The sequence below is a fragment of the Rattus norvegicus genome, chromosome 1 (assembly GCF_021556685.1).
Source record: "Rattus norvegicus strain SHRSP/BbbUtx chromosome 1, alternate assembly SHRSP_T2T, whole genome shotgun sequence".
In the NCBI taxonomy this organism is placed as follows: domain Eukaryota; kingdom Metazoa; phylum Chordata; class Mammalia; order Rodentia; family Muridae; genus Rattus; species Rattus norvegicus.
The window spans coordinates 271,941,436-271,956,292 of NC_141534.1; the positions used below are offsets into that span (position 1 = coordinate 271,941,436).

The following is a 14,857-nucleotide window of genomic DNA, read 5'->3' on the forward strand; positions in this document are numbered from 1 at the left end:
CAACAAGCCAAGTGGAAATATTTCAAGATTTTTATTTTTAAGTTGTGGCAGGATGACTTTTTAAAATTCAACATTATATAGATTCTATTATAAATAAATTTGCTCAATGGCAGTTCTTTCAAAAATATAAAGTTTAAAAAGAGTAAAACAATCACCGGCCATTAAGTCATCAGCAACCACTCCAGGCCTCAAATGCACATGATTCCAAGTCAATCAGGGACCAGTTCAATGAGGCAGATGGGTAGGACTCTCAAGTACAGGATAAGCCTTACGGTTTTACCCCAAAGCTGCCACTACAGTTTCTTTTGTTTGTTGTCACGTATAATGCAAATATGGAAATAAAATTCAGAAGCCAGAAATTGACTTCAAGTAAAATCTCTCACCTTTTAGCATTGGGAAACCAGTACAGGTCAAATAAACAGCGCTTGCAATCTGAATTTGCCCTTCCCACGAGTAACCAGTGCTACAGGACAACACCCTAAAACAGGGGGAGTTATCTTAAACAACCCTTTTACCAAGTCTTCTAAGATCATTGGAAAACACAGATATCTGCACTACAATTCACAGCAGTAGCAAAATTACATTTATAAATTAGCAATGAAAATAAATTTATGGTTGGGGTCACTACAACATGAGGAACTGTATTAAAGGGTTACAGCCTCAGGAAATTGAGGACCATTGCTTTAAAAGCGGATACATTAATAAGAATCTCAAATATGTGACTCCTAAACCCTAGATATCCCTGCCCTGCCACCCCACAACTATAACTCAGACTTCACAGTGAAGAGAGACTCTCCATGTATGAGAGATTGGTGCAGTGATAAAGACTAATTTGAAAGTTTTAAAAATATTTCTATCGGGCTGGAGAGATGGCTCAGCAGTTAAGAGCACCCGACTGCTCTTCCAGAGGTCATGAGTTCAATTCCCAGCAACCACATGGTGGCTCACAACCATCTGTAAGGAGATCCGATGCCCTCTTCTGGTGTATCTGAAGACAGCTACAGTGTACTTATATATATAATAAATAAAATAAATCTTTAAAAAAAAAATTTCTATGTTATGCACAATTTTTAAATACACATTTTACGGGGGGAAAAAGATGAAAGCAATGAGGCTAAGTAAAGGAACTCCTAACTTCAGTACAACAGAGAACATTTCTTCAACATATTACAATTCATTCTTAAAATCTAGTGTTTTATAAATGAGTGCTTTAGTTGTTAAATTTAAGCATTTATCATGAGTCCTTAGGAAGCTTGACTATTTCTAGGACAAAGTCTAGGACCTGGCAGTTAGTTGTAAAAGCCTACTTCATTTTAGCAATATGAAAAGGGAATACAGGAGTTTAGAAAGAGGCGACAACAGTTGTCACCAACAAGACAATTGTTACATAACGATTAAAGCAGCAAAGAGCCCAGAGACTTAGTATAATTTTCTTTTACTATTTTAGCTCTTACTAAGAAGATTAGATGTTCAAGTGGATAAACACAATCTGGAGGACTGAAAAAGAAATGTTGAACAGAGTTGTTACCCAAAAAGGTTTAGCCTTAAAAAAAAAAGATCCTCTTCAATTTTCCAGTTTAAGTCAGGAAGTTTTATAGCTACAGTTTACTCAGAGTTCTAGGTTAATTTGGAATGATATCTAACTTACTGTTGTAATACTTTGAAAAAAATCATTTAGTAACCAGAAAAAGGTGGGGGTGGATTTGCTAGGGGTGAAACCAGTATCAGACTGCTTTCTTAGCAGGCTCCAGGTTCTATCAGAGCACCATCGGTGGTGATGTTAACAATTATCAACAACTTTGTGCTCCCAGAGTAGACAGCCTCCCCCATTTCCTAGTCTGTACTGCTTTAGGAGACATTATAATTTTTTTTTTGCATTACTAATAATCAAGATAATTAAATGGAATCATTCTCATGCACTTAAGGGACTTCATTCTGGCTTTGGGGTTAAAGGTTTGGGCTGTGTAAGATGTTATTTTTAATTCTAAAAGCTAAAGAAACTTTTTTGTGTAGTTTTCATCAGAAGATTCATTTCTTCATCAGAATGATTTATAAGGGTTTTTTTTTTTTGCAAACAGGAAAGCAAAAATTTAAATCAATAAGCATTTATGGATGGATAAATCCCAGTCCAAAAATAAAAAAAAATGGAGTTGAAATAAATTCCTTCAGTTACAAAAAAATTAAAAAGGCAGCCTCACTTTACCCAAGCTGAGTTTCACCACTTGACTGCTTGAGTGACTTAAGCAGGTTATTTAACAACCATGTGCTTCATTCCTTCAACAATAAAACAGGATTGATACTAGCTGCTTTCTCTTTGTGAGAATGATGATATGTCTGAGATGCATTATAAAATCCATTCTCTTGTCTGAAGTCAGGCCCACACTATCACCCGTGTAGCACACCTCTGGAGAAGGAGATGAGCAAACAAGACATGCTAGCACTTCCTCAGCCAGTGTTTCCATCCCCACATTTCTAGTTTCCATTTACTAACCCAAAAGCAGCTTTCTAGTAATTTCAACCTTCTATCAACTCCACCTGAGTTTAAATGTTATTAAGTAGATAATAATCAATTCTCACTAAACTCTGAACTTAATGAAGGTGGAGGCAGTATTTATTTCTGATTAGTATTGAGTCTTGAGCACTGAGGATAGTGAATATAATAAATGTATAAAAACTCTACATATTGAGTGATGCACTCTGCAGTGGTTTCTGATTGATCAAGAGCTGTGATTATCAAAATTTGTAACAACCTTTGTTTATTATGATGTTCTGACCAACACACTGCTATAAATACATCATTGCTTAAAATCTACAACTCGAATGTAGTCCTGTGAAAGTAGGTTTCATAGACTGCATTTGCTTTGCAGAACTAGAAATCCTGCAGAGTGAAGGATGGAAAATGGAAATATGTGCCCCGCACAGCAGTTCTCTTGCACCCCAAAGTTTAAACTGTTGTTTATTCTATCAGTCCAACAAAACGTAACTGGTAAAGTCCAAGATCCACAAATCAAAACTCTGCCCCAAATCTGCACTGCTTCTGCTTTATGTGCCTTGAGACTGTGGGAGAAAAGAATTCCCAGGGATATTCAATCTCCACTAAGGAGCAATAGCATTGCAAGGCAATACTAGACTATAATTTCTCATTAACCAACAAAATCCAAAATGTTCTATTTAATGAACACAAAGTTAAAGGAGGATAGAAAGAGAGGTTGGTCGTTTTAAAAGAAACATGAGCCTCTCTACTCCAACAAGCCTTCCAAGTCCCACATATAAAACCTCTAATCCTCCAAAATACTCATTTCCCCTTCCACTTCCATGTCAGCAAAAGGAAACTCATGCATTAATCGAAAGTAGGTCACCAGATACTGAGGAACTTTAATAAAACTCCAAATCACTGTCTTTAAAATACTGCCCCCAAGGTGACTGGGAGCACTGGGTTAAGGAACAGCCACAGGGAGTAGACACCTGAGAAGTAGAGTCTGGGTCTGTCTGTGCGGAATCTACTTCCCAAGGGCAGATGACAGTTAGCACAAATTCACAGAGAAGACCACCAGGCACGGGACTCAACTTCTCCAAGTCACATCCCTCTACAACAACCCCTGCCTCTGCCCGGAGGGCTGCCAAGGCCCGTGCCACAGAGCACACCCGGGGCTGTAATAATAACCCCTGCCTCGGCCCGGCACACTCGGGCTGTGAGTACGCCCTTCAAGTCTGCAGTATGTCCACGAACAACTTCTCCACGTGGTGCAGCAGACGCTGCAAAGGCACGCACACGGCCGCTGGCCCCAGGTTGCAGCAACCACTCACAAGTGTGTCTCAACAGGTTCAGGAGAGGCACTGACTGACTGGCCAGGGACAAGGAGGTCAGGCCTCCAGCTCAGCACCGGAAGTGCCCACTACCTGCTTTTCTTTACCTGGGGGCCTCCCGCCCAGGTGGAAGCAAACTGCAGGCCAGCGTCCTGCTGGGAATCTGCCTTGGCCCTTCCCTGGCTACCCTCCCCGAACAGCCTCCGCTTCCCTGACCCCGCGTCTCACCTGATCTTGTAACTGGGCAGGGTGTGCTTGCGCTTGATGATCTTCTTCAGCTGGTTGACGATGATGGAGGTGAGCTGGGGCATGGGCCGCCCCTCGAACTGGGAGCGCACCTCGAAGTCAATCAGCGGGTCCTCCACGAAGGAGAAGAACCAGTGGGTGAAGGGCACGCGGGTGAGGACGAAGCGCAGCCTACCCACCACGCGCGACAGCTTCACGAACAGGTAGGCGGACTTGCCGAACACTAGATCCACGTCGATGGCCAGGTGGAAGCCGCCGTTGTACTCCACCTCCGCCTCAAAGGCCAGCTCCTCCGGGCAGGTGGCGGGCAGAGCGTCCCCGTCGGGTTCGTCGGGCTCGCCGGTGCCCGAAGCCACCACGGGCCGCACCAGCCGGATGGTCTTGATGTAGGGCACGGTGTCACCCAGGAACACGTCGCGCAGGCTCAGCCCCTCCAGCAGGCGGCCGGCCGTCTTGGTCTGCAGCAGCTCCTCGAACTCCACCTTGATCTTCTTGGTGACCCAGCGGCGGGCGAGCGCGGTGTCCCGCAGCTCCCGGAACAGGAACAGGATGGTGGCGTTGAGGAAGTAGCAGGTCTCCAGCGTCGGCGGGGCCGGGCTGTCGGGGGTCGGTGTCGTGCTGGCGCCGGCCTCGGAGGACCCAGCAGCGGGCTCCTCGGCGCCGCCGCCATAGAGGTACTCCCTGAGGGGCAGGCCCGGCACCGGCTTAAGGTAGCGGAAGCCGTCGCCCGCGCGGGCTGCCTCGTCTGCCCGCGGTTCGGGCTGTCTGCGGTAGAGCAGCAGGAACTGTGTGAGCAGCGTGAGGAACGAGCCCAGCACGGCCGACGCCAAGATCATGAGCAGCAGCCCCATCCCGCCGCCCCCGCCGCCCCTCGGCCTGCTCCCGCGCTCTCCGCGCCGCCCTCCTCCTCCTCACGCCGTCGCCCCCGCCGCCTCCATCTTGAGGACATCGGTCGCAGATGAGCAGCTCCCTGGGCCCGAACCGAGCGTCCGCAGCCCGATGCTGCCTTGCGGCGCCTTAGTCCGCCGCGGCCCCGCGCCTCCTCAGACTCTTCCCCCGGGGGCGGCCCGAGCGGCCGACGGGCGGCGGGCGAGGGCGGGAACGGCGCCTCCCCGCAGAGCCTGAGCTCATTGGACGAGCGGAGCGTGACGTCAGAGCGTGCGCGTCCCCGGCGCCAGGCTCCGGGGCGCGCGTGGACGTGGGTCCTCCCGGGCCTCTAGGCGCGCTTCCAACGCCGCTCCCCCACGCCTGCATTCCGTCGCCGGCGGCGCGGCGGTCGGTGGGTCCGTCGTCTCAGGAGCTCGGGAGGTAATGGAGGGAGACCTGGAGAAGTCGGGCGGACCGGGCTCGGTGCGGCCGTCCGTTATTCCGCACCCATCCCCGGAGCCAGCCATGGGCCCTGCCCCGTTACCTCTGCGGCGACCGCCCTGCATCCCGCAGTGTGTTGCTGCCGTCTCTGCAGGGCAGCGCCGCAGAGTCCGAGCTCAGGAGGTTGGGACACTGCCCAAGCCGGCCAGAGGACAGACTGCATCAGGGACCGCCATCGCTATCCCGCACCGACCGACAGACCTTGTCCACAGATTGGGCCCGGGGAAGGGACGGAGCGTAACCGCGAGAAGGGGACTAACTTTCCCACCTTGGGGAATTTCAATTTAAATGAGAAAGAAGTTTATATGAGGTCTGGGAGGAGTGGGTGGGCTGAAGTGAATTTGCCAGTACGTTGAAAGGCGCCTTAGCAACTCCATTCAAATTGTCTGTTCACGCCCCCCTCCTCCCTTCTTTCCTCGCTGAGGGCATTATCACAGAGTCCATTCCTCAGGCAGTTGCTTCTATTGCCCACCCATTTCACAGAATACTAGTAGCATAGTAAGGAAATTGCTTAGGGTCACATCGTGGGACCCTGAGTTCTTGGTTTCTACTTGACATAAAATAACATGGAGAATGCTGGAGTTGGGTTTTTTTTTTTTTTTTTAGAAACTGATCAGGGATCAGACCCTAGGTAGGTTATAAAGGAGAGTTGGAGACAGGGAAAAGCAGAAGATTTTGCACAGCAGGGTACGATAAAGCCTTTGTGTTCCCTGGCAACAGTGTTTCCTCCGGTGCTTTCTGACTACTCAGTTGTTACATCATAGCTTATATCCCTCTTCCCAGACATAGCCTTTCTATCCCTAGGGAGGTTAGTTATTCCACTACAAAAACTCTCGCAGATTCAGTCTGGCTCTTGAGACATCAGTGCAGGGATTCTTTCTAGTCTTGACTGGCTGACTGGAGCCTTAAACCAGAGTTCTGACCCAGCTGAGCCAGGTATAGAACTTCGGAATCAAATTGATCTTATCTCTGAGATCAGAATGACTTTTAAGACAGCAAGGCAGCTGTGAGAACAGATGTTTGCTGAGCACCTAGCTAACATTTCTAGAAATTTCAGATAACGTCTGTGCTCATGGTTATCCTTCCTCTGTGTTGCTTTCTCAAATATATATATATATATATATATATATATATACATATGTATATGTATATATATATATATGTATGTATATTTTTTTAAACCCAAGTGAGAGCTATAAACCTTTCCTCAGTTTTCACCAGAAATGTTGTACCACTGTCCCAAACATTGCACAAGGGGCAGGGGTTGGGAGTTCTTCACATCACTAAAGTATTAAATCTGGCTGGAGAGATGGCTCTATAAATAGTATGGTTGCCATTCAAATGTGGAGTTGAGGTTGGTTTCCCAGCATCCACTTACAAAGCTGGGTATAGTAGCATAATCCTATTATCCCAGCACTTGGGCAACAGACACAGGAGGTTCCTGGCATTTACTGTGCTCCAGTTTCAACAAGAGATGTAGATTCAAGAACTAAAGTGTGTAGTTGAGAAAGACACCTGATGACAACACCAGGCCTCTACAGACACACACATGTGTATATGATCATACTGCATGCACACATGCACAGAATCGAACCCAAAAAAACCTTTGTGTTGATCTATTGTGGCTTTTAAATCATCCTACACCTAGTACTTTCTTTCTAGCAAGGTTGGTGAGCCCCACGGGATGAACCTTCAACCCCACTCCATCTCTTCATCTTACTTTCTAGGACAGAGTTCTTGGAATCCCTTATCAGATTAGTAGTCACTCAAATCTCCTGTAACTGTCATCTTCAAAGGGCACAGTCCAATCTACAAAGGAGTTCAGCAAACCTTGAGGGAAGAATAGAAAAAAAAAATCCAGAAGAAAGGCTAACATGGTAATCACCAGTAAAAACAATACAGATATGATTGTTTGATTCTAAAATGACTACCACAGGCTCATGTTTTGAACAGTGGATCCCCAGGTTCATAAACTATTATTTTGAAGACTTAGAGTTTTTAGGAGATCAGCCTGGTTTGTAGATCATTAGGGTAGGACCCTGATTTCTGTCTAGTCTCTGTGCTTCCTGCCAGTTACCATAAGACTAAACCATGCTCACCCCTACTCTTAAGGACTGAGCCGCTCTGCATTCTCAGCCATTCCCTCTCCACCATGATGGATAGTGACCCTCTGAAACAGTAACGAAAGTAAATCTTTACTCCTCTGTTGGGTGTTTTGCCATAGTTGCCATAATAGTAACTAACACAGCAAAGCACTGATAAGTCAGGCCTAATGTTAAATACTTTTATCATTTTAAAATAAAAAGTTTACAAATAAAATGTTTTTGTAGTCAAATATATTTGATATTTAGCTAGTAGTGCTCACAATAACTTGGGCATGTTATGCACTTTTATGAAATAATGCCGCATCAATTAAAGCTTGGTGCTTTTCATGATATTCTTAGAAGAATATAAATCCAGCAACCTGCATCTTAATAGTAATGTTGGTTCATAGGAGCTCAGAAGTCCGAGGACCACTGTCCTTGACTCTTAAGAGTCAGATTCTAGATAGAAATGAAGGAGATGCACTGCTGACTGGCTGATGTGTTTCCAATGGCATCATTGAAATTAAACTGTTCCGTGGTGATACAGATCAAGTGGGAATAGACCACCAATGTCTGATTTGACTTAAGGCTCCCTCCATGAGAAGGAACCTATACTTGACCCTGCTTGGGTAACCAAAAAACATAGACGAGATAGCCCAGAGACCTAGGCTAAAAACAATACCACTGGTCTTAAGGGAAAAAAGTGTCAACAATTAACTCCTAATGATACTCCGCTATACTCATACATAGATCAGTGTCTTATTCAGTCACCATCAGAAAAGCTTTCTCCAGCAGAGGAAGAAATCCACAGCCAGACGTTAGAGTCTAAATGGGATGTCTTACCCTCAGAGTTCAGGGAAACCTACTGAGGAAGGGGCAGAAAGTGTGTACAAGCTCAAGAGAATGGAGGATACAGGGAGAGCAATGCTCTCTGAGTTTCTAAGCAAAGCACATTAAGATTTCACACAGATTGAATTAGCAAACACAGGGCCCTCGTGGGTCTGAGCTAGGCCCTCCACATATATATTACAGCTTGTAGCTTAGTGTTTTTATGTGACTATGTAGTGTGAGTGAGTGGGTCTCTGGTGCTTGTGCCTGCCCTTTTCCTTCTGTTTAGTTGCCTTGTCTGACTTTGATATGACGGTTTTTGCTTTATCTTATATTTTACTTAGTCACATTTGGTTATCTTAGAAGCCTGTTCTTTTCTAATGAAAGATAGAAAGGAGGTGTATCCAGAAGGCAGGGTTGGTGGGGAAGAACTGGGAGGACTAGAGGAAGGGAAAACTATAATCAAATACGTTGTATGAGAAAATAATCTGTTTTCAATAAAAGGAAAAAAAGGAAAGAAAAATTAAGCTGCTCCAGTCGCTTTCCTGGGAAATATCTATTTCAGAGGTAAAGACAATTGGACAGGTTTTCTATTAAGACCTACAATATCACCAACCAAAAGAGGTGGGGCTTTCTAGTATCGTTATACTCTAAATCCTTTATATTGAGCTCAAATTAGGAGAAACTCAAAGCCTGTGAAATTTGGCAGTGGGGGTAGGGTAGGTCATATAAAAAGCCAATTGGTGAAAATTTTGTAAAGTAATGCATTCTTGTCAACTAGATTGACTGAGAAACACCTAGGGAAGCCTAGGGAGTGTCTTTGAAGGCGTTTGCAGAAATGATTTAGGGCCTGAGGACTCTGGCATAAGGAGTGGGGGTTTATGGGTTCATAATATGATGGCATTATTGTAAGGTGGTGAAGGAAGCAGGAAGGGAAGACCTGCCTGAAGGAATTGGGTCAGTAGGGGAGCATCCTTGGGGATAGGTCCTGGCCTCTTCTTACATTCTTCTTCCCAATTTCTGTTGGTTGGGAGGGATATAAGCTTACCTCTGCTATGCCACACCCTTCCTGACACCTCTGCTAAAATTAATCCTCCGTTTAGGTTGCTTAATCTGGTCTTTGTCACAAACTTAGAAAAATAATATAGTAGCAAAATTGAGGACAAAACAAAGTTTAGAATGTTTGCTAAGAAATGATACATTGAATCATTTTGTGAACTGTGAAAATAAAAATCCAATATACAGCTGTAACACATGAGGGAAACAGAGTCCCTGCCCTAGGGATGGCAGGCCCAGGCAGACAGACACACAGGTAACTAGTGATAAGAAAACCACTGCTCTAGCACAGGCATAATGGAGGTGTTGCAGTAGCAGAGTCTTCTGGTTCAGGGGCAGAGAGCAGAAACTGCCTGTGGCTATGGGCACTGCCCTGTGATTCCTGGTAATGGCATTGGAATATGTCCCTGTTCTCAGCTGCAAGATGTTCCCTTCAGCCTTGCATAGAACCCTAGGTTTGAGAGGATTGTTTCTGCCTCATTTCTTCCACCCTTGTCCTTACCTTGTTATCTTGTCAACTGTACCCATCTGCTCTTAGTTTCTATGCCCGCCCTGGACTTGGGCAAAGAGCTTAGAAAACATTAGCTCTGGACCCAAATCTACAGAGTCCTACATCTGTGGCCCTCTAACTCAATCTTAAATGTTAGGAGGAAATCATTGATTGCCCACACTAAATTATTTGTGCCCCTGGGCTTGCCAATGCAGGGTGAGGCAACTTCTCTCATGACGGACTAAGCAAATGGTGGTTTGCAGGGTGTGATGGTTCAACCTTTAATCCCAACACTCAGGAGGCATAGTCACCTAGAGCACTGTTAGTTCAAGGCTATCCCATTCTACAAATCGAGTTCCAGGACATCCAGGCTCTGTTACACAAAGAAACCGTTTCTCAAAGTCACCCCTCCAAAACAGAAAAAGAAAATGATGAACCATTATAGTTTGATAGGGAAGGAGAAACGAATTTTCCTGGGGAATATGGGGGCTTTGGGGCAAACGTCATTTCTGTTGGTACTTGGAGTTTTCAGAAAGAAGCAAAACCTCCCAGTGTAACTTAGGGAAATTGGGCAGGATGACTGGAAGAGGGTGGAATGAGTAAAAACTGGGGCTGGCCAGATTTAAAGAAGACAAAGGCCAGGTAGGAAAGTGTTGAGAACCAAGTTAGGGAGTGATGGAGCATAAGGAAGAGGCCAGTTCTATTTTGCCCACCTGTGGTGTTGAAAGGGGTTTAAGCAAGAGCATAACAACACATTTTCTTTCATCCCCCACCAGCAAAATGTCTACCCCAGAGCAGTCCAACCAACTGTCATCACAAGCCCTGTTCTGTTTCTATACACTAATGGCCCTTACACAGGTTACAGCCCTCACCACATCTCCCACACCTTTCTCCATTCTCCTAGTCGGCATCTCTTCTCATTTCCCACAAAGTGCCCTTAAATCTTGACCAGGCTTTCACTCACCTCTCACTGTCTTTTACCCCACCATGTTCAAGGGTAGACATAGCTTTCATTTCAGGGAAGTAAAAGAGACCTGTTGGCTAACCAACTATACCAAAGCCACTGTGAATAAAACTTCCATTTTGAATAGGAATAAGTTTTTAAGTTTCCAAGACTTCCCTTGGTAACCGACATTCTAGTTGGCAAGTTGAGACATGAATGCCAGCCAAGTTGCCCTGCCATAGTTAAGTAACATAATCAATGTTCTGTGGCCCTAGTGGATCTTTTTGTCATCTGCTTAAATACTAAAAATGAACATTTAAAGACACAGCTTTCCAATCTGTACTGTTGTTCCTGATTGGTCAGTTTTTTGCTGCCTGATTCAAATAAAGATCTTGCTTTGCTGGACTCTTGTGACTGCTTGGGTTGTTATGGATTTTTGGACCCTGACACTTTCCTGGCAACAACTCACTAATGGAATCCTCTCTTCTGTGGCAACAACAGTCATGATAAAAATATAGATGCAGGATAGACAGATGCTCAATTGGTAATGTCTTGCCTTGTAACGCCTAGAACATAGATTGAAAAAAAAAGTTGGTTGTGGTCCCAGCACTGAGGAGGTAAACACAGATCCCTGGGGCTCACTGAACAGTCTAGTCTACTTGGCCAGCTGCAGGCCAGTAAAAGATCTTGTCTCAAAATTAAAAGGGCAGTGAGAAGGCTCATTTGTGGAAGGAAAGAACCAACTTGCATTTTGTTTTGTTTCTAATTTTTTAAGAAGGATTTCTTGTAGCCCTGGCTGTCCTGAAACTTACTCTGTAGACCAGGTTGGCTTCAAACTACTGCCTGCCTCTGCCTCCTGAATACTGGGATTAGAGTCAAGTGTCACCACATGATAGGCATGAGAGAACTGACTCCCAGGTCTGACAAGCTGTCCTCTGACCTCTACACTCCTACTGCGGCACCTACACCTCCCCAAGCACCCCCAGCCCCCAGACACATAAACAGTTTTTAAAAACTTGAGGGTCCCTGAAGAATGAAACCCAGGGTGTCTTCTGGCCTCCATACATATGTACCCACATGTGCACCTGCATGTAGATGAACATGCCCATGTACCACCCAGCAACCCCCAATACAGCACACAAAACAAACACAAAAAAGCAAAGCTATGCTCCCGCTGTGGATCCTGCTTCTGCAGGTCCATCTTCTCACCTCCAGCACACATACCACTTCCTCCGTGCTTACAAAATACAACACCCCCAGCCCCCAAAACTCTACCTTCAACTCTCCAACTCCCTTCTTTGTCTCTCTTACCTACAGTCAAGTCTTAAAAGTATCAGCCAGTTCACCCTGACTGCTACTTCCCTTCCTTCCTCCACCCCATGTGCCAGCCATCCGCAATTGACACCATCCACAGTCACCAGGCTGAAGAGAGTCTCAGTGAGCAATTACCTAGATCAGGTTGCCCTGCAGTTGTGTTGTTGGAGGTGGAGGGAGGGAGGTGTTTGTTTCTTTTTATTTTTTAAAGATTTATTTATGTATATGAGTACACTGTCTTCAGACACACCAGAAGAGGGCCTCGGATCCCATTACAGATGGTTGCGAGCCACCGTGTGGTTGCTGGGAATTGAACTCAGGACCTCTGGAAGAACAGTCAGTTCTCTTAGTCTCTCCAGCCGGAGGTGTTTCTTAATTATTGATGTAAGACATCCCAGCCCACTGTATGAAGTAGCATGTCCCTGGTTTGGGGCTTTTCTAACCCACTCTTTTATTTTGAATAATAACATGGAGGCCTTTCTGTGTATTAAAAGTTTCGAGCACTATAGCAGGGCAGGTACTCAGATATTCTAACCCAGCAATGGTGGCCTGGCCTGGCCTGCTTCCCAGCCACGTGGCCTGTTACCTGCCATCTTAGTGTTGCCCTGGCACCACCTCCTTGATCCAAGTCCTGATGGTGACTCTATGGTCCCCACCAGAGACCTTCTCCCTCCCCTTCTCTTCCTCCCACCCTCCCACCCGGGAGCCTTGTCTTTTCCTCCCCTCCACAGCTATTGGCTGTTCGGCCCTTTATTTAACAAACCAGAAGGTGATGGAGAATAATGTTTTACAAATTAGTGAGTCAGGACTCATAAAGACATAATAATGACAACACTGAAGTCTGACTGCAAATGGATCTCTGGGTATAGAAATCAGCATTTTAATACAGTGCACAAGAACACTCACAGATTAGGCCAAGCAGCAGCAAGCTAGGAAGCAGGGATCCATCATTCTCTTAGCTCTTGATGGTGATGTGATGGGACCAATTGCTGCCCTGCCTGGATTTTCTCAAAACGACGGACTGTGATTTGGAATTTTAAGCCAAACCAGTCCTCCTTCCCCTGAAATGTTTTTCATCAGGGTGGTTTTTCATAGCAACAGAAATGAAACTGGGACACCCCGCCTCCAGGAACCCATTCTTGGAGACTCCTTTGTAGCTGCTTCCCTCCGAGTTCTGGGGACCCTCTGACAGTATGGACCATTCGTTCCCTTTTTCCTGAACTCTCTCCTTCCCACACAGCGCAGAATACCAACTAAGGTCAGATGTCAGACATACTTCCTCTACTTGGTTATTAACAATGAAACTGCCCCTTTACAAGTTGTTGATCATTTCTGTCTAGAGATAGTAAGAGAAAGCAGTCTTTTTTGAACAGAGTCCTGAATGTGAGGTGCTCAACTTTCCAGTGTGCTCTGAGGGATTTCTTGGAGTAAACTCCTAGTGGTAAAATCATATATATACATACATACATACATACATACATACATACATACATACATACATACATACACACACACACACACACACACACACACACACATATATATATATATACATATATATATATATATATTCTGGGCAAATTAGGATAAGTTTGTCACCTTCAATAGTTTTATGGATGGAAATAAAGGTGATTTGGTCCCCCCTTCTCTGGAAGCCACAGGATGCTTCAAGGAGCCTTGGAGGAACAGAATGAATTGTTTCCTCTTTCTTAGTGGAAATGAAAACCTGCTTCTGACCAACAATAGCACTAAATTCTGTCTGATTTTCACTTTAATTACTGCACTACCCAAATTCCAAACTTCTTATCTTTCATTTGAGGCTGTGGACTCTTTCATTACTGTTCAGAAACATAAATGATCACTGAGTTGTGAGACTTCTAGAGTCAATTTGAATGTCGTCTACTTCAGACACCTCTAAGCAGATCCCCTTTAAATAGACGAGGGCTTTAACTAGCTTTCGTATGTTTCTTCAAATGCTCTCCAAGCAGGTCCATTTCTGTCCACATCCTGGAGCTGCACCAGTCTGAGCCATTACATCTTGCTCCTAAATTTTTACTGATTCTTCTAATTGGCCCAGTCACCTCCAGTGTTCCTCTCATCATCTCCAGCTTTGTTGCCAAGCAAAAGTGCGGTCCGGAAATCTTGGTCCCAACAGACTGCTACTTACATGGCTGGTCAGGCAGAAGTTGATTGGGGCCACTTGTGTACCTTATATAAATAGGCTAATTCCTAAGCACATTAGGAACTGCGAAAGGAACACACATAAAGGGGAGAAATTCTGAGAATTACACAGAATAATACTGGACTTTACTAAAATTTGCCTGGTTGGAACTGACAGGTTGTTTGGTTTGTCTCTTTTCCCTAAAGGTGCCTAACCTCCCGGCCCATGTCCTCTCACAGTGTCCACCTCTGACAGTAGCAGGACTAACCATCAGACCTTTCTGGAATTTATGTCTGGTGGACAAGATGGAGGAGTTCCCCTAGGGGCAGGAGCAGTGTGCATCCAGGAATGAATGCCTATGCTAGCAGGCTGGGGAGAGACAGAGCACCGTCATTATCTCTGGTGTGTGCAAATGTGTGTGCGTATGTGTAAGAGGGAGACAGAAGCAGAAAGATGTGGAGTCCCAGAGCATGAGTGAAATTCCTCTTTTCCTCTCTTGCCTGAGGAAGCCTACAAAGGAACTCCCTGGAAAGTCAGGGTGGCCACTGAGGTGTCTACTT

General features: G+C 45.2%; 1 protein-coding gene across 2 annotated transcripts in view; it reads right to left on the reverse strand.

The window, feature by feature from the left end:
- The window catches only part of Pdzd8 (PDZ domain containing 8), a 57,762-nt gene extending 52,621 nt beyond the window's left edge, over positions 1-5,141 (reverse strand). The window contains exon 1 of one of the 2 annotated variants that reach the window (NM_001107446.1): positions 4,036-5,141. In NM_001107446.1, the coding sequence (NP_001100916.1) occupies positions 4,036-4,904 (869 nt within the window). In that variant the 5' untranslated portion in view covers positions 4,905-5,141. The remainder of the gene's footprint in view (positions 1-4,035) is intronic. The other variant, XM_087552365.1, reaches the window with a different exon arrangement.
- Positions 5,142-14,857: the final 9,716 nt, after the last annotated feature.